Source organism: Pinus tabuliformis, chromosome 6 (assembly GCF_031772625.1).
Source record: "Pinus tabuliformis cultivar Carrire ecotype Pingquan chromosome 6, CPIR1, whole genome shotgun sequence".
Classification (NCBI taxonomy): domain Eukaryota; kingdom Viridiplantae; phylum Streptophyta; class Pinopsida; order Pinales; family Pinaceae; genus Pinus; species Pinus tabuliformis.
Window position 1 is genome coordinate 1,095,060,688 of NC_142292.1, and position 19,121 is coordinate 1,095,079,808.

General features: G+C 39.9%; 1 protein-coding gene across 1 annotated transcript in view; it reads right to left on the reverse strand.

The window, feature by feature from the left end:
- The window catches only part of LOC149262733 (U-box domain-containing protein 24-like), a 113,885-nt gene that overhangs the window by 75,676 nt on the left and 19,088 nt on the right, over positions 1–19,121 (reverse strand). The window contains exon 2 of the mRNA XM_089425121.1: positions 3,452–3,743. Coding sequence (XP_089281247.1) covers positions 3,452–3,743 — 292 coding nt within the window. The remainder of the gene's footprint in view (positions 1–3,451; positions 3,744–19,121) is intronic.

Sequence of the window (19,121 nt, forward strand, 5' to 3'; positions counted from 1 at the left end):
GCCCACTATCACCTTAGCTAAATCTCCCTGCTCTTTACAGACTTTCATTGATGGGAGGAGTCCCGGTATTAAGGAAATCACTGGGAAGAATATATCACTGGTGTATGTGAAAATTTCACTACTGAAATCCTATTGCACCAATTTGAAATTACTCTTCTAATTGTTAATTTATTTAACAATTTTTTTTTACGGCAAATACTAAATAAATCACACAATGACATTCACAAATAAAACCGCGGAAAAAATAATAGCACTGGAAACTGAGAAATATACTAGCACACACACATCAAAATTAACACAGTTATTTTTGGACAAATGTCCCCGGAAAAACCCAACTTGGGAAAATCGATGCAGCAGTGAAGGTTTTTATTATTAAGCAATAGTAGAATTTATGAGTACAATAAAATGTCGCCAAACTAGCGATTCTACCCAAGAGAAATACTGGAAAAAATTTATGAAGAAAATTCACCCTCGCTCCAGGCAATCCCAACACTTGACTGCCCCTGAAAAGCTAGTCATCCAACTAGCTCTGCGCAAGCCCTACATCACCCTAGCGCGGTCCCTCAAACGCTTTGTCTAAATCAACTTCTCTTCTGGTCGTCCCGCCTGCTACTAACTGGGAAAACGCTTCTCCGGCCCTCTGGAATTGAGAACGTCTTCCTCCCTAGCTGAATCGAATTGCCTTTCTTGAGGTTTTGCGCAGCCCTTGTGCAACCTCCTGAAACTGAAACTCGACCTCCTTATATGACTCTTCCGGATCTGGAATCCTCCTCCGTAAATCTACTACTCTGCCACTCTAACACTTGCTACTCACTCACTGACTCGATCTCCACTGTTGAATCTCTGCTACTGGGAAATCAATTTTTCTGAGCTATTGATATTTGTTGTTGGTGTATTCTCCATCTACCCATTGACTTCTTATAATCTTTTGTTGGACCTCCAACAACCAAGATGAAAACTTAATCAAGGGCCCAGATTATTTCCCTGTCGATCTGTGTGAGTTTCTAAATGATTCACACCTTATCTCAATTAATTCTGATTAATTAGCCATTTTTCAATTAAAATAGGCTAATAATCTAATTGAGACATTTCTAAGTGGAATTTCCAGAAACGATTTATGGGTTATGGAGAACTCTTGTATTGTAGCATCTCCACAAAGTTTCGAGACTAGTACACCTCTGATGCTACAAAAAATAACACTCCCTCTTGGCGAGGAAGGTGTTCTCTCTAGTGCTGCACATTCTTTCACAACACCTTGTCTCTGTACCACCCTCTGTCACGATGTTCATGTCTGGCCACTGTGACTACTTGCCCTGCCCACCAACTACTGTGCAACTCTGATGTTGCATTTGTGCTGTTGTTGACACTGCTATACTGCTGCCAACTTTGCATCTGCACTACAACTCCCTCTCATCTGTTGTTGTTGCAACTGCAACCACTACAACTGAGAAGCATCCTAAATACTAAATCAATCGTGTTCAGTATGATGCATTTGCCCCCTAAGTCTTGACTGCTACTAGCCTCTGCACTGTCCACCGGGAATCCGCGTTGCTGCTGACTCTACCACTGAACCCCCTGCTTTACTGCCAACACTACACTGCGCTCCTCAGTGCCTGACTACAACTAGTCTGCAACTGTCAATCTGGAATCTGACTACATCACTGACACTGATCCATCCTGCTACTGAATATTGTGAGCCCCCATAGCAAGGTAATGATCCATGAAGAGGACACCTCACTGAACCCTACCCAAATCTGCAACTCTGGGACTATAGCTCCATATCACCCCACCTCACTCCTAGAGGTAAATTTTATAATAAAGGTAAAAATTCTTAGACTATAACAGAGAATTCCTAATATAGAGCCCGGTTATGAGATAGCGCCATTTATCTATGTGCCATTCATAGCTTGATATCTAATGATATATTTTGTAGTCTATACATATTGTTACACATAGTACATTGTACCGGATTTATTTCTGCCACGGGATAGCTTTAAAATGGCATACCACAAAACATCACTGCAAAGACAACAACATCACTTGCAATGAAGGAGATGATTTTGAAGGCATGAGTCTGATATAAAATAACTTTGCAAATAGCAAAGTATGAACTCTTGACTATATACTTAATAGTAAAGGCCTCAAAATGAAGTCAAAATCCATCAGAGGGGAAGATCATATTAGGAAGACCACTTGATACTCTACTAATTCTCCACAAGAATGCTTCACTTGAAAACGTTTCAACAGGAATACTTGTCAGGAAGGGAGGATTTCACTACGAGCCTATAGTCTGTCAGCCTTTCCTACACTCTACTCTTAGTGTTTCATGAAAAAGGATGTCCTTGTGGCAAAGTTCTATAGTCAGTTATAGTTTTCAGAAGTCAACTAGAATTTCAACACATCAAAATATATGGTAAGGTCTTCCCAGTATAGGTTAGGTCAATTCAGCCACGCTGATGTCTGAAGAAGTGGCTGATCTTGGAAAGACTTGATATATATATGCAGAGCTTCTATACTTCTACTCTTGGATTTTCAGTCCATAATATTATTGTGCACACTTCATCACTGCACTTTTTCTACAGTAGAGTGCCTCTGTATCAATGTTGCGTGACTCATATAAGACTCGTCTAGCTATTGTCTCGGCAACCCGTATAAGACTCAGCAAAATACAAAAAAAAACTTAAAATATGGTCAATTTTAAGCACAAAAAAATCAAATCAAATAAAAATCAAATTTTGAGGGTCTCCGCGGATCTTATGCGGATCATATGCGGTTCCTCACAGGTTCAACGCGGGTTTTGGCAGGTACGGGTAGAAACCGTGGGAGCTCGCAGGTCTTATAAGAGTCATGCTACACTGCTCTGTATGAGCCTATCTTTTATCTTGGTGATCTTAGAACTACATACAGATCTGTTGAATTTCATCTATTCCGAATCTTGGTTTACAAGAAGAGGTACCAAAGCTTAAATGGAAGTTCATGTTCCAAGTTTGTTTCAAGCCCGAATTTGTCATCATCGTTTGACTGGGACACTGGTGATGGTAAACCATCAATATTGATTTACAACATCAAATCCAATCCTTGACTGGATAATATAATAATACCAACTAATAAATATGTGATTGTAGAAACAAGATGGAATGCAGATAGTATGTTTTCCAAAGGCCATAATTTAATTACCTTGCATCTACAGTTGGATGGAGGATGCATTGGTTTGATGATGACTTTTGAATAGTTAAGGAGACACATTTATAACCAGGCCATCAAGATGCACAGAATCACTCGGACAGCTGATATTCTTGCTTCTCCATCCAAAAGAAACTTCAATTAAAATTCAGATTTCTATGCACTTCTGCTATTCATCAGAAAAGCTTTAAATATGTCAACATAAGAGGTGCATGTGCATGCATATTGTAAGTTGTATATCTATTATATCTGTTCATAAAGAGTGTACCTTGGACAAGCTGGTGGACCAAGGGGTCATAATAATGATTTTCTGCCATTTCTATGATATTGGCATCCACCCCCGATAAGTTCATCAATACTTCTTTTGACTTTTCTGCATGTGGACTGTTGAGCATGGAAATCAACAAAGGGATAGAATTTTGAGTCTCCCCTATAAGTTGACATAGCTGAGGAGCCTTTGAAAGCTCTGATAGCAATGAAACTGCTAGGTTCTTCATCTCAGTTTCATCTGTGAGATGGTTCACTGCAACTTCTATTCCTCCAGAATTTGCAATCTTCTCCTGCAGCATTGAAATTCTTCACATCATATCGATTTTATCTCATAAAGGAGATTCACTTAGTGGTCCTTATTTCAATATATAGATGATACTCATTCAAACTATTACCCACTACCCCCTGAAATCAGACCGATAATTATGATACCTTTACACAAAAGTTAAGGAGATGTTTAAGGAAATCACTCTAGAGAGATAACTGCATCTTCCATTGCTTACTTAAGTGAGCAGCAGATACTGAAATTTAATATATAAGATGAAGAATGCAGGGATCAAATTTGATAAGCAGGATACTTATTCACTATGAAGAGCTCCTTGATATTAACCATCATATGCAAGACAGAGAAAAAAGCTTTTAGTCAACATAAAATGGAACTAAACAAGAAAGATACAAAATTGAATAGTAAAGATAATGCACTTATTTTGACAAGCAGAACTCTGTTCTTTCTATTAGTTTGAAGCAAAATACACTGTAGCTTGTCTATGATAGAATAATATTTGCCTTTAAAGATCAGTGAAATCTTTCAATTCATCTAGAGAATTATGTATATTTTTAGAACTAATAGCTTCTCAGAAGGGAATCCTAATGCGTTATATCTACAGTAACAGAATATACAATTAACAAACATTTTAGCCAGGTTTTCTGCTGCTCCTGCCTTTCTGTCCCTGAAAAGGCACCAGCTAGGCAGAGCACCAGCTCACCTCTCCCCTCCTATGCCCCTGCCCCTCCCCCTTTCTCTCAGGCAAAAGCTGCATTTCTACAGTGTGCTCCCTGAGCACTCCTACTCAGAGCGTGCTTCTAGTGTCGAAGTGGGGGGTATGATTCCTGCAACACTGCCCAGGTTCAATTCCCGCAATTGACATGTTGAACTCATATTATACTGTTGTAACAGCTTCGAGCCTTGTTGTTAAATGGCCTTGAGCCCTAAAAAATATCTTTCTCTTGACTATGGGATCAAGGATGGGGCGCATGGTTACATGGAAAACAATAATAATATAATAATTTAAACCTTATATCATATGACCATTATAACATATATTTTGACACCCCCACTTAATGGTCATATTAAACACAATTGTTTGTGTCAAAACATAACCAACTTATATGAACCAAACAAGTTGTAAAAACTATTTGCAACCTACTTCTAAGTAGTGCAACCCAACAACAATAGAGTAAGGTTCACAACTTCCCATTCTAACACTTCTCTATGCAACATGTACCTCTCTTTGATGTTGCTGCAACACAATAAATAAAACTAACTGCAAAACATATATCCAACTAAGTTGCACAAAACATGGAAACATCTAGAAGTTTCTGAAACAAGTACGGCTGGAAACATGACCCCTCAAAATGGAAACATTGGGCAAAACGTCATATATATATATATATATTATCTTGCAAGAAAAATGAATGAGATGCCAATATTTTTGAGAGTGGTTCCAACCTCATTGGACTTCATATGGAGAAAGTAGAATTTTACATCCCATTCATAATCCAGTAGACTTAACAGTTTTTAGGATTTCAAGAATGAGGGGATTGCAATGTTTCCATTGGATTTTGTCATGTATGAGGGGGTGGAACTAGCATTTAATCAAAGAGCACCAATCCCTCTATGTACCTTGATGTTAGTGCAATTGATTATTGAACTCCTCTATCATGACCCCAGTAAAAATATACCGAACACTCAAACAAAGTTTTGCCTTGACATGTTAAGCTTTTTGTAATGTCCCTAAGGGATTAATTGGCCCGGGGGACAAATAGCCTATCAATCCCCATAGGCTATAGTCCTTGATAAAGGGGAAAACCCCAAAATACCCAATGTTTGGGCAGCAGAGGGCAAGTTTTGGGGCAACTGGGGCAAAAAAGCCCAACGTTGGGGTTTGTTGTGAAGCCCACTCAATTAGTTAAGGAGAGAAATCCCCTCAAGGAAATCTATAAATACAAGAGGGTTAGATTCATTTGGAGGCATCATTGGATTGGATTATTGTCTCCGTTTTGTTTGAGCCTGAGGCTTTGAGGGTTTAAGAACCCATTTTCTCCTTGGACTAGTTTCGGTGGAGGTGATACCTCCCTACCTAGTCACTTTTTCTTTTGTTTTGGCCACAGAAATTTAACTATATGAAAAAGCAATGAGGACTTTGTGGGAATGCTAAGAAAGCAACTATCTGAGGAAGAAGAGAATTCTTTGTGGGCAAGGTTAAGGCAGATCAACCTACTTCTTGAAAATCTACAAATCTATCTTAGGCCCAAATATCAAGTTTTTTGAGGCAAATGAGATTTTTGAGACTAGAATTGTGTCAGATCACCCTTGGGCAAACCAGTGGTAACCCTTCTCCAATCGTCTGAGTTGTTCTGAGAACCTATAGCGGTTATACTACCAAAAGTTGAGTACCCTGAGACTAGTTGAAGATCTGGTTAAAGTTTGTAGTAGGTTTGAGGTTATACAAATAGAACCCAAACTTCCTAAGCCAGTCGAGGTCACCTGTAGCCAGCAGGTTGAATTTTGTGGCATCCGCAGGGCAAGGCATCAACAACCATTATGGACGAAGTATTTGAAGCGAACGAAATCCAAAATCTAGAGTAGGTTGATGTCCTCTGACGCTAAATTCATAATCCGAGGTGGGTTGAGGTACCTCTGAGGCTGGATGTCACCTCTTCTAGTTCATCCTGAAGTTAATCATGATTTGTAGCAGACCCGAAGACACCTATATTACTCTGAGGCAAGTGCGGAAAAGTATTTTGAGGCTACCTCTACCCTGGCAGACTCGAAATTTGTGAGAAAGGTTCGCACTCTAGTAACCAAGCTTGAGGGATCATTTGAAGTAGTGCGGAGGGTACATTTAGGGCTCAACAGGCCCTGATTTCCCAGACTAAATTGAAGATTGGAATAGCTCTAGGGCAACTCATATTTTTGGTTAGGATATTGTCGCTCTATTGAATTCGGAAATCATATTGGACTGTGGTGCACTCATTTTTGTCAAAGTTCCGAGGAAGCAGATGTACCAATTTTTTCAAAGGATAGAGATCATCAAGACATCGGTTTATTGAGTCATTGTAAACCCATTCTACAAATTTGTAATGTAAATGATGCTAGTAAGACTGTGTATGTATGTAACAACCTAGGTAAGCCTATTATTTTGGCGAAAATTTCATCCTAGGAGGTTTTTCGTCTCACTAATTCATCTATGTTTCTAAACATGGATGGTCGGCAGAGTTTTTCCCTCCAACCTCACCCCAAAGCTAGGGTGGAATTTATCATCAAAGTCTTAGGTGAGTCCTAGTGTTTTAGTCAGATCTTATGTAAAAGTGATTTGGGAATAATTTAAGCTAACTGGCTAAATTATTTTATTACAAATCACTTTGTCTACTAGATCATGTTGTGTCGCAAAATTGGGTGTGTAATTTGAGGGTCTATACCAAACAAGCATTCTCCCTTTGAGGGTTGAAAATGTAATCATATTTGTAAAAAATATTTTAGTGCATGGTCTTGTTACCGCTCAAACTAGCAAGGGATCCTAGAGGGGCACTTGCTAGACCAAGAGCAACAATGAAGCTAAAGCCCACTGTCACCATAGCTAAAGCTTCCTACTCTTTACGGACTTTCCCCAATGGGAGGAGACCCCATATATAGAGAATCACTTACGAAGAATAGGTCAACAAAGATGTGTGTGAAGTGATCTCAGGGACCCTTTCCTAGGGGAGGCTCAAGAATGGGACTTGCTTGCTTCTTACGCAGGTATAAGGCTCTCTAGAGAAGGGGATGAGGATTTAAGGGCTAGGTTTAAGTAGTGTGAATTGTAAAGGAGCTTCCAAAACCCTAAAATCCTTGATGAACTTGGATTCCCAAGTGATTTTTGAAGAGTTGACTTTTCAAAGGTATGGGACCACACAAGACCAAGTGGACCCAGGTTAGGCCAAGAGGAAGCACCTAAGCAACCAATGATAGACTTGATCTAAACAAGGAGGAGAAGGGGATCAAAGAATTGATTTTCAGTTGAAGGTGCAAAATGATCCCTATGATGAACTAGCCTAGGGATACTTTGGGTAAAAACAAATCTCAAGGCTAGGGCTTGGGATATCTCACAACCCCACCATCGAAATTTCCTCAAATTTGGAGGAGGCCTAGTACAGACACCAACACGGTTAAGGCCAAGGGATTGAAGTTTTTCTATGGGTAGTTTTTCGGGAAAATGATGCCATAGGAGCCCTAATGTGGCTAGACCTAGAAAAAGGGAGAGGTGAAGAAAAATGTTTCTTTAAGTGATCACTTTATGGTAGACCAATGCCTAATCCTTTGGGGAGATTGGAGTCAAGAAGAATATGAAGATAGACTTCGTTTGTAGGTCAAGGAGGCTCTAAGATCAACTTTGCTTGTCATTAGGACAAAGGAGAGTGACCTTAAGAGCTTTTATACTTCGTTTTGCAAGGTGAAGTGGCTTATCAAGAAAAATTCAACCATAGAATTATCCTTAGGAGAATATGTTCAACATACATGTCCCATACATAGAGATATGCTATATAAAAACATAATTCCACAATTTCGCAGTAAATGCATGTAGGAACTAGCCCTAGTATAGCGAAAATCTCATTATCAATGTATGTGACCAAGTAAGAGAATAAATAACATTTAATGTGTACTTACATGTAAGAGAATATATCAAACCACCAATAAACTTGCCAATCAATTGCCAATCAAGAAGCTCCAAGATAAGAAAAGGCAATCCATACATCAAAATTCATCCATGCTCCAAAATTTTGTCCACCAGGAAGGAATAGTGAAAATCTCAAGAGAGATACAAGTACAAACCCAGTGATGATGAGAAATGAACTCTCATCATTTGTATTTATACACCTCTAAGGAGTTTGGTTTAGCTATTTGAGCCTACATTAGCCCCTAAAATAGAAAAAAGTGCAAATAACTAACTTTTGCTGATAAGCCCACCAAACTAGCTCATAAACAAAATAACAAGCCTCTCAAGAGGTCGAGTGATCAATAATACATATCGATGTGCTCTCTAAGAAGCCTGATGAAGTCCATAAGTTCCATAATGTTGAATAAGACTTCCAAAAGTAGTGGACAAGGGGTTGGCCCGTTGTTCTCCAAATAATAAACCTGTGGTGCTCCCAATGGGTGTGGGGCCACACAAGTAACCTCATGGGTCTCCAAGTAGATCGAAGATGCTTGTAGACCATTTGTAAGGGCTTAGATGATGGTGTAAGTGATACCACATCAGCATACAAGTCCTCGGTCATCTGCCAAGTGCGTGGTACAACTATGGGGTCGGATGGGCATGGTGAACCAGTTGCATTTTTCCCATCCAATAGGTGAATCTCGAGCACTCTCTGAACATATTTGGGGATCCATGGAGTGTTGTCTACTGTTGTGGAGGCCCATGGCTCTCTACACACACCCTACATGTGCCAATGTAGCCCTCTGGAGGGTTAAGAACCCCTATAGGGAGACCAAACCCAAAATGGAAACCATTTGTACTCCTGCATAAGATCCAATGCGTCCCCGTACCTTCCGGCATATCAAGTCATTACAGTAATCAAGTAAAAGAGTTTACAAATCATGGACAATAAGTGGGCACTTCATAATGACATGCCTTTCCACAGTGGGATCTGACATGTGTCAATGTCTCCAAGCTCCAAAAGGGGTTAACCAATCATCCTATTAGGTGGTTTCTACTTCTAAAGAGGGTGATATGTTCATGGTACATCCTTTAAAAGGGTGGTGGCATGTGATGAAGATATGAATGGAATAGGGAATGAAAGGAGCAATCCTAGGTCACATGCTGAGGTACAAGGGAAGCCCACACTTGGGTATATAATGTATAAGAGCGAGCAATCGTGGTACATGAGGTGCCCCGACCTTTATTTTTCCACCCTTCTTCAAAGGCCTTTTTCCTTTTGTGATTCTCTTTGGTTAACTGCTTCAGCCTCAGAGGGATGAGATCATGATGTGCAAAGTATAGCAGTGGATACCCCCTTTTAAGGTGGGGCAATTCATCACCCACCAGGGGTTGGGACAATCATGGATTCCTGAATGATAAAGGAGATTCATCAAGGGCCTCCAGGAACCAGGGTGATGGCCATGAAAGGGGAAAAGCTCATGTAATGGCCTTTGCCCGGCCACCTTTTGCATTTTGTGGTACAATTTCCTGTTGAATGTGGCCAATTATACTTTCTCTTTTATTTTCAGCTGCATCAACCTCTGGGGCATCGTTCCAAGACCAACACAAGATGTGGGGCAAGGAGAGGGAGTGGTTGACCGTATGAGGACCCAGGTGGGAGAAGTGATGTAAGGGAGTATAATAAGCAGAAGGGGAATGATATGTATGAACTCGAAAGTGGGACCACACATCCAAAATCAGGGTTTCCCATGAAATACCATCCCAGAAGCCCAAAGGTTAGTAAAAGAGATCCCACGGGACTAGCATTCAAGGTTAACAACACAGAGATCTAGGAGACAAGTGCACAAACCTAGTCCACTCTTTCTGCCAAACCCCCCCATTAATTCATGCACAATAATTTCCACAATAAGCAAACTAAAGTACTCAATTACCAAATGACAAGACATACCTTTAGGTTTGGGAGGCCCACCTTTAAACATACGATCATGATAGATGGGTGAGAGACCACATGGTTGACTCAAGTGGCAAAAAAATGGCACAACGAGCTAATTGGGGTTGCAAGGGGTTGTTGGCTGCCTGCTGAGGACCATCACGGAGAAAAAAAAATGTCCTAGGGATATCACCCACAAAATGGTGGTTAACATCTGGCTCCAACTAGGACATGATCTCTCGGAGGAGTGGGCGAAGCTACTCGAACAGGAGCTCATGGGAACACAAGCAATCTCTTGGTCACCGTAGACCTGTTACCTGCACATATCAAAGACTAAACCCACGGGGCAGCATGTTTCTATGGTGTCAATGATCACCCATGCTTAGTGTTAGGCCATAAAACAGAAAAGTAAATGGTATGCAAATTTAATATAAATACAACTACTCTACCATGAGAAATATCATAGGATATTATTTCTAATGAGAAAATGAGCATGTAATGCATCCTACCCTAACATGCATACGACGAAGCCAATATCAAGTGTAATTAAAAAGCTAATGCAACTAACATATCATCAAATCAATATAAATGTGCTTGCCTATATGATTACTCATGTAGAAAATCCCCAAGCGAATGCAAACCCAAACACATGGAGGATGATGCAGGCGGTAGGTAGGAAATATAGTTTCCATGTGAGGTAAGAGGAATCCCTAAGAGAAGGAACATGACTCAATTTAGAAATGTCGGGCCTTCCCTCAAACTACACAATGGTGGAATGAATGATTATCCTTAAGAATTTCTTATCACAATCATTTCTCATAATATTATGCTTTGTAGATGCCACAAGATTGTGATGAGAGGGTAACGAAGGGTGAGGGAAAGAAGGAGTGCAACAACTAGGTTGCACAAGGTGATGGTCACATCGGAGAGGGGAGGTCTTGGCGTGATCAAAACCCTAAGGGTGCGTCCAAGGAGGTAAAGTATAATCATTGACAGGCTCTTCCTTGACACTATTACTCGGAAGGGGGAAAGGGCTCACGGTCACTTGAGATCATATGACAAGGGGTGAGGGAATGACTTGATGAAGACTCAAGATGATGAACAATAGGAGAAGGCAAAAGGGAGGGTGAAGTGTTGTATTCAACGGGTTTCTCTTCACCAAAATCATAATTCAAAGCTCAAGAGATTTGAATATAGGATCATTCTGAGGATAGGTGGGAGCCTTATCGATTTCCTTAGTATCAAAGATTTGGTCTTTCCTAAAAGGAGAATCGATCACTTCCAACTGCACCTCTTCATTCAAGGGAAAGTAATAATTCTCCTCCCCAAGGGTCTCTATGGATATGTTATCATAAATGATGCCTACGAGAAAGGGAGAACAAATCTCAACCTCATCCTCCTTGTCAGTGTCATAAATGCGAGCATGATCAAATTGAGGGCCAACAATTTCCCATTTCTCCTTTACAATGTGGAAGTAGTCTTCAATGTCATCTTCCAAGGGGCTAATGCGATCACCTTCCTCAAGGTTCTCAAAGGGAGAGTCGTCAAGAGTAGTTTCCTTGAGAGAGGTAAGGTTAGTCTCAACTTCACCTTCCATAAACTCATCCTTCCCAACACGTGTCCTCAAAATCATCCTTTTCATCATGTGGACCCAAGGAGGAATCGTCTTCCTGCTCATTACTTAGATTCTCATTGTCTTGATTATGCTCAATGAAGACTTCGTCTTGGATGCTTAATGCAAGGTGTACTTGAAAATGTCTAAGAAAGCCATCAACAAACTCTTCAATAGATGAGATGCTCCTAGGTTTGTGATTATGCAACCATGAGTTATGACCAAAGAGATCTCATGAACAACAACATAAGGACATCATGGAAAACACTTTCTCTTTTGAAGTATGTGCATTAAATATTTCTACATGGTCAAATACAGAGAGTGGATCACCATCAAACACAGGCACCCCACGTACCATCTTTCCTATGACATGATTAGGGTGCCTAGGGGTGCTAGTGATGTCCAAAGCGGGAAAGTCATCAAAGAAAGGCACCCTACTTCAGGTATACATGTAAATTTTGTAGGAGTCGTCAAGGTGAATTTAAAGATGCCTAGAAAAATGCTTGCTTCACCCTACAAGCATCGACCTTAAACTTCAATGAAGAACTAGGGCTTCGTTCTTCCAATGGAGTCACCAATAATGATATGTCAATATGTCGTATGGGGAACAAAATGTCCCATGTCCCCGGCAATGGCGCCAAAATGTTACCCGCTCAAACTAGCAGGGGGTCTTGGAGGGGCAAATGCTAGGCCAAGAGCAACAATGAAGCTAAAGCCCACTGTCACCACAGTTAAAGCTTCCTACTCCTTACGGACTTTCACCAATGGGAGGAGACCCGATATATAGAGAATCACTTATGAAAGATAGGTCAACTAAGATGTGTGTGAAGTGATCTCGGGGACCCTTTCCTAGGGGAAGCTCAAGAATGGGACTTGCTTGCTTCTTAAGCAAGGTACAAGCCTCTCTAGAGAAGGGGATGAGGATTCAAGGGTTAGGTTTAAGGAGTGTGAATTGTAAAGGAGCTTCCAAAATCCTAAAATCCTTGATGAACTTGGTTCCCAAGAGGTTTTCAAAAAGTTGACTTTTCAAAGGTATGGGACCACACAGTAGCAAGTGGACCCAAGTTAGGCCAAGAGGAAGGAGTTTAGCAACCAATGATGAACTTGACCTAAACAAGAAGGAGAAGGGGATCAAAGAATTGATTTTTAGTTGTAGGTGCAAAATGATCCCTACGAGGAACTACCCTAGGGAAACTTAGGGAAAAAACCAATCTCGAGGCTAGGGCTTGGGATATCTCACAACCCACTGTCAAAATTTCCTCAAATTTGGAGGAGGGCTAAGAGAAACACCAATGTAGTTGAGGCCAAGAGATCGAAGTTTTTCTATGGGTGGTTTGTCGGGAAAATGATGCCCTAGGAGCCCTAATGTGGCTAGACCTAAAATAAAGAAAGAGAGGTGAAGAAAAACGTTTCTTTAAGTGATCACCTTATGGTAGACCAGTGTGTAATCCTTTGGGGAGATTGGAATCAAGAAGGATATGAAGATAGACTTCATTTCTAGGTCAAGGAGGCTCTAAGAACAACTTCACTTGTCATTAGGGCAAAGGGCAGTGACCTTACAAGCTTTTATACTTCGTTTTGCAAGGTGAAGTGGCTTATCAAGATAATTCAATAATAGAATTATCCCTAAGAGAATTCTTTCAACATACATGGCCCATACATAGACATATGATATATAGAAACATAATTCCACAATTTCGGACTAAATGCATGCAACAACTAACCCTAGTATAGCGAAAATCTCATTATCAATGTATGTGACAAAGTAAAAGAATAAATAGCATTAAATTTGTACTTACACGTAAGAGAATATATCCAATCACCAATAAACTTCCGAATCAAGAAGCTCCATGATAAGAAAAGACAATCCATACATCAAAATTCATCCATGCTCCAAAATTTTGTCCACCAAGAAGAAATAGTGAAAATCTCAAGAGAGATACAAGTCCAAACCCAGTGATGATGAGAAATGGACTCTCATCATTTGTATTTATACATCTCTAAGGAGTTCGATTTAGCTATTTAAGTCTACATTAGCCCCTAATAGAAATAATGTGCAAAAAACTAACTTTTGGTGACAAGCCCACCAAACTAGCTCATAAACAAAATAACAAGCCTCTCAAGCGGTTGAGTGCTCAATAATACATATCGTTGGGCTCTCTAAGAAGCCTAATGAAGTCCATAAGTGCCATAATGATGAATAGGACTTCCAAAAGTAGGGGACAAGGGGTTGGCCCCTTGTTCTCCAAATAATAAACCTGTGGTGCTCCCAATGGATGTGGGGGCACACAAGTAACCTCATGGGTCTCCAAGTAGATCAAAGATGTATGTAAACCATCTGTAAGGGCTCAAATGATGGTGTAAGTGATGCCACATCAGTATACAAGCCCTGTGTCATCTGCCAAGTGCAAGGTACAATTGTGGGGCCAACTGGGCATGGTAAACCAGGTGCATCTTCCTTGTCCAATAGGTGAATCTCGAACAATCTCTGAGCATCTTTGGGGATCCATGGACTGTTGTCTACTGTTGTGGAGGCCCGTGGCTCTCTACACAGACCCTACATGTGCCAATTTAGCCCTCTAGAGGGTTAGGACCCCGTATAGGAAGACCAAACCCAAAATGGAAACCATTTGTAATCCTGCATAAGATACAATGCGTCCCCATATCTTCCACATATCAAGTCATTACAATAATCAAGTAAAAGAGTTTACAAATCATGGACAATAAGTGGGCACTTCATAATGGCATGCCCTTCCATAGTGGGATTTGGCATGTGCCAATGTCTCCAAGCTCCAAAAGAGGTTAACCAATCATCCTATTAGGTGGTTACTACTTCTAAAGGGGGTGATATGTTCATGGTACATCCTTTAAAGGGGTGGTGGCATGTGATGGAGAGATGAATGGACTAGGGAATGAAAGGGGCAGTCCTGGGTCATATGGTGGGGTACAAGGGTAGCCAATACAAGGTAAGCCCACACTTGGGTATATAATGTATAAGAGGGACCAATTGTGGTACATGAGATGTCCCGACCGTGATTTTTCCACCTTTCTTCAAATGTCTTTTGTCTTTTGTGATTTTCCTTGGTTAACTGCTCAGGGCTCAAAGGGATTAGATCATGATGTGCAAAGTATAGCAGTCAATTACCCTTTTCAAGGCGGGGAAATTCCTTGCTTACCTAGGGTTGGGACAATCATGGGTTCCTGAATGATAAAGGAGACTCATCAAGGGCCTCTAAGAACCAGGGTGATGGCCATGAAAGGGGAAGAGCACATGTAATGGCTTTGGCCCACGTGCTAAATGTGTTTGTCTCGACCATCTTTTGCATTTTGTGGTACAATTTCCTGTTGAATGTGACCAATTATACTCTTTTTCTTTTCAACTGCATCAACCTTCGGGGCATCATTCCAGGGCCGACCCAAGATGTGGGGCAAGGGGAGGGGGTGGTTGACCATATGTGGACCCAGGTGGGAGAAGTTATGAAAGGGAGTATAATAAGCGGAAGGGGAATGATATGCATGAATCGGGGAGCAAGACCATACATCCAAAATCGGAATTTCCCATGAAATACTATCCTAGAAGCCCAAAGGTTAGTAAAAGAGATCCCACGGAACTAGGTTTCAAGGTTAACACCCCAAAGAGACCTAGGGGACAAGGGCACAGACCTAGTCCACTCTTTCCGCCAAATCCCCCCATTAATTCATGCCCAATAATTTCCACAATAAGCAAACTAAAGTACTCAATTACCAAATGACAAGACATACCTTTAGGTTTGAGACGCCTACCTTCAAACATACAATCATGACAAATGGGTGAGGGACCACATGGTTGGCTCAGGTGGTGGAGAAATGGCACAACGAGCTAGTTGGGGCTGCAAGGGGTTGTTGGTTGCCTGCTGAAGACCATCATGGAGAAAAAAAATTCTCCTAGGGATATCACCCACAAAATGGTGGGTAACAAGTCCCTCATACTTATACTTAGACACCATGGCTAAAATATTAGAAGGTGCAAAAAATATTTAATCCCTTCAAGTGTCAATTAATTAAATTTTCTAGCAAAAATTAAATTAATCCTACATCGGAAAATTAATTAATTGGAATCAAATTTAGAGTCTTAGAGAAATTAAATTCTCCAAGTGGAAAAATTCGTGTGTATCAAAGAAATTAATGTTTAGAGGTCCACCACCAAGGGAATATTGAAAATTTCAAAAAAAATTGGACCCTTGGGCCTTGGTTGTTAAGTCAAAGTCAATTTTTTGAGGAAATTAGCTCAAAATAGTTAATTTTGAGCTAATAAAAAATGGGTTAAACGAGAAATTCGAAAATTCCTCGAAAATAGATATTTTCAAAGGTGGAGATTAGAAGATGATAAAAAAAAAATTGACGACCAAGATTATTTTGACAGGGATCAAGCCAGCTAGCCATTATTTTTCCACTTGGAGGATTTATCTATAAATAGAGAGTCAATTGTGTCTCAAGCCATCTAGTTTTGGCTTATGTAACTCTGAAATGCTGATGTAAATTATTGTACCACTGAGAACGTTGGAATAATCATAATAAAGATTTTTGGGTGCAATTCATGGTGTCTTTGATCTAATTATTTGTCGTACGTGTTGGGTACAGGCATTCCTATATTGTGCTTTATAAATATTTGATCGTTATTTCGTTGTAGGTGATAGAAACATTCTATTGGTAAGTTGTGGGCTTATCTTAGGTGATCTAATTCACTAGGTGTTCTAACGAATTATTCTTCAGAAACATATAGTGTTTGCATGTTCCCCAACCCTAAGACTCCAAGTTCGCGAACTTTGGATAGAGGCCAACTATGTCTGGACTCTAATTATTTGTATAATGTTCTAACTTCGCTAAGGTTGTAGTTTATTATTTATCTTTCGAAATACATTTATATCCACTACTAAAGACTTATAAAATTTCAAACTTTTTTCAAGCATTTTACATGTATATTTTGTAAATATAATTTGTATAATACTCTTGTAAATTATTTTATTTTTTCTAATCTTGATTTTGCAGCTGGGGTTTTTGGGGTTTGAATTATTTTTGAATTTTTGTATATATAAGGGTTTTGGGTATTTTTATTTTCATTTGTGCAAGTGAGATCAAGTGAAAAGAGTTGGATTAGAGCTAGATCTAGGCCCTTGAGGGTAATATCTAGTGTCCAAAATTTTTTGCAAGGCCAACCATTGAAGATTTTACAGCAAAATTGAAGATATGAAACAAATATATTTTTAAAGCAAGGGTTTCAAGTTTTAGGGCTCTCGGGCCCAGATCTACCCTCTTCAAGCCCTGCGTCATCCTCCTCATCCCCTGTGTCAACCCTTTAGGGCCCTGCATCACCCTTATAAGCCTCTCGGCCTCCTTCTTTTGGCCCTCTGTCAAGCCTTAGAGGCCTTTTCAGGCTTGGCCATGGCCTTTAGGCCACTCGGCCCTCCTCCTGGACCCTAGACAGTAGCCTTTGAGGCTTGTCGTGGGCTTTCCAAGCCCTTTCCTAGCCTTGGCCTCCTCCGTACTCCTATCGGCCTCCTTTTTGGGCACTATCCTCCTCTCTTCATCCCCTATGTTGACTTCTCTAGCCCTCTTCCCTAGCCGCTAGCCATTCTAGCCCTCTCTCTCCCCAACATTGGCCCTATTTCACCTATCGTTGGCCCTTATTTGCCCTAATTTGCCCTTTTCCCATCTCTGAAATTTCTGGACTGAAGATTAATCGGTTTTGCAGGGAGAAATTTGATCAAAGTTGATGTTTTCAAGTGCCAAGTGCTTTCAAGAATCCTTGGAAACTTGGACAAGTGTGCTTCAAGGCCTTTGGCCTAGGGTTTGCTCTTTAAACCCTTATTTTGCTACTGTTTTGCTATAGCTCTCTGAATCATTCATAACAATGGTGAAATTCATGATTAAATGCCCTAAATATCACTTCTAAATAGTCTAAACACACTAACAATTTCATAGTAAAAATTTGCTAGTGTTTTGGCTAGTTGGGCGTTAAATTTTGAGCTTAGATCTACTTGTTAGCTTGCTGGAATATCTTTGCATAACCAGATAGATCAGATCTAATGTAAGCTGGAAAAAACACTTTAAGAGGCATAAAATTGATTGATGTGATATCTAGCATATTGTCTCGACTCTCAACAACTAAAAATCTTGGGCATCAATCTTTTCGCATAAATAATCATTAATTTATATTGATTGATATCTCTACATAAATGTATGATCAAATTTGATATTTTCTGAATAATACATCTTAAGAAAGCTAAAAGTTCAGCATTTTACATTGGCAAAGTTGTTTTATCAACTTGAACTTATTGATCATTTTCAGTTATATATGCCTGATAATTTCTTGGTTTGAAATGATATAATTGTTGTTGTCCTATCTATCACATAAGTGACTTTTTCATAATCGAATAGGCTCATTGTGGTTTATGCTATTGAAGTCTAACAACTACTTGTCTTGTGTTAGATATAAAAATTGTTAAATTGGCACGAAAATCACTCATGATCTTGTTGAATATCTCAAGTCTTCTTTGGGCATCTTATCTCTTAGTTAGCATCAAGTAATAAGATCACTAATCACTATTGGAATATTTTTTATTGGCATTATTGTGTTTTGAACATTGCTAAGGAAATTATTGGATCATTACTTAAACACATTGACATCTCTTATAAGATCATTGGCATTTACTTTGTTTCAATCTCTTAAGAATCTTAAATTGTGATTGCGGGTTAAGCATTGTACTCTTGCTATCATTAGAGAAGTTCATCTTTTCGTTATTGGCACTGGATAATTTAGCACTCTTGATAATAAGATTGTCTTTTCATTTATTGATAAATACTCTTGAAGATTAATCATAACTTAAGTACTTAAAAAATCAAACAATCTTAATCCAAGGCACAGCCATTCCATCGCATAAGCATTCTAGGCTTAGCCTGCACTAATAATTTACCTCTAAGCATAAGCTTGGTTGATAAACCTCTAGTGCCACCCTTTCTCACCTAGCTTGAGGGATTCAGCACCTTTCTAGTGGTTAACACAATGACCTTGCAGTCGTCAAAGCCACAATCTCTGTAGTGTCGGAGGCACTAGCTGGGTGGAACATAGGGGGAGGTATCGTTAATCAAGCCTCTGCTTACTTCCCGTTGGGTTCCACCCCACAACCTACTCTAAAGACGAGTCTCAAAACAGTTGAGAGGAAGGTTC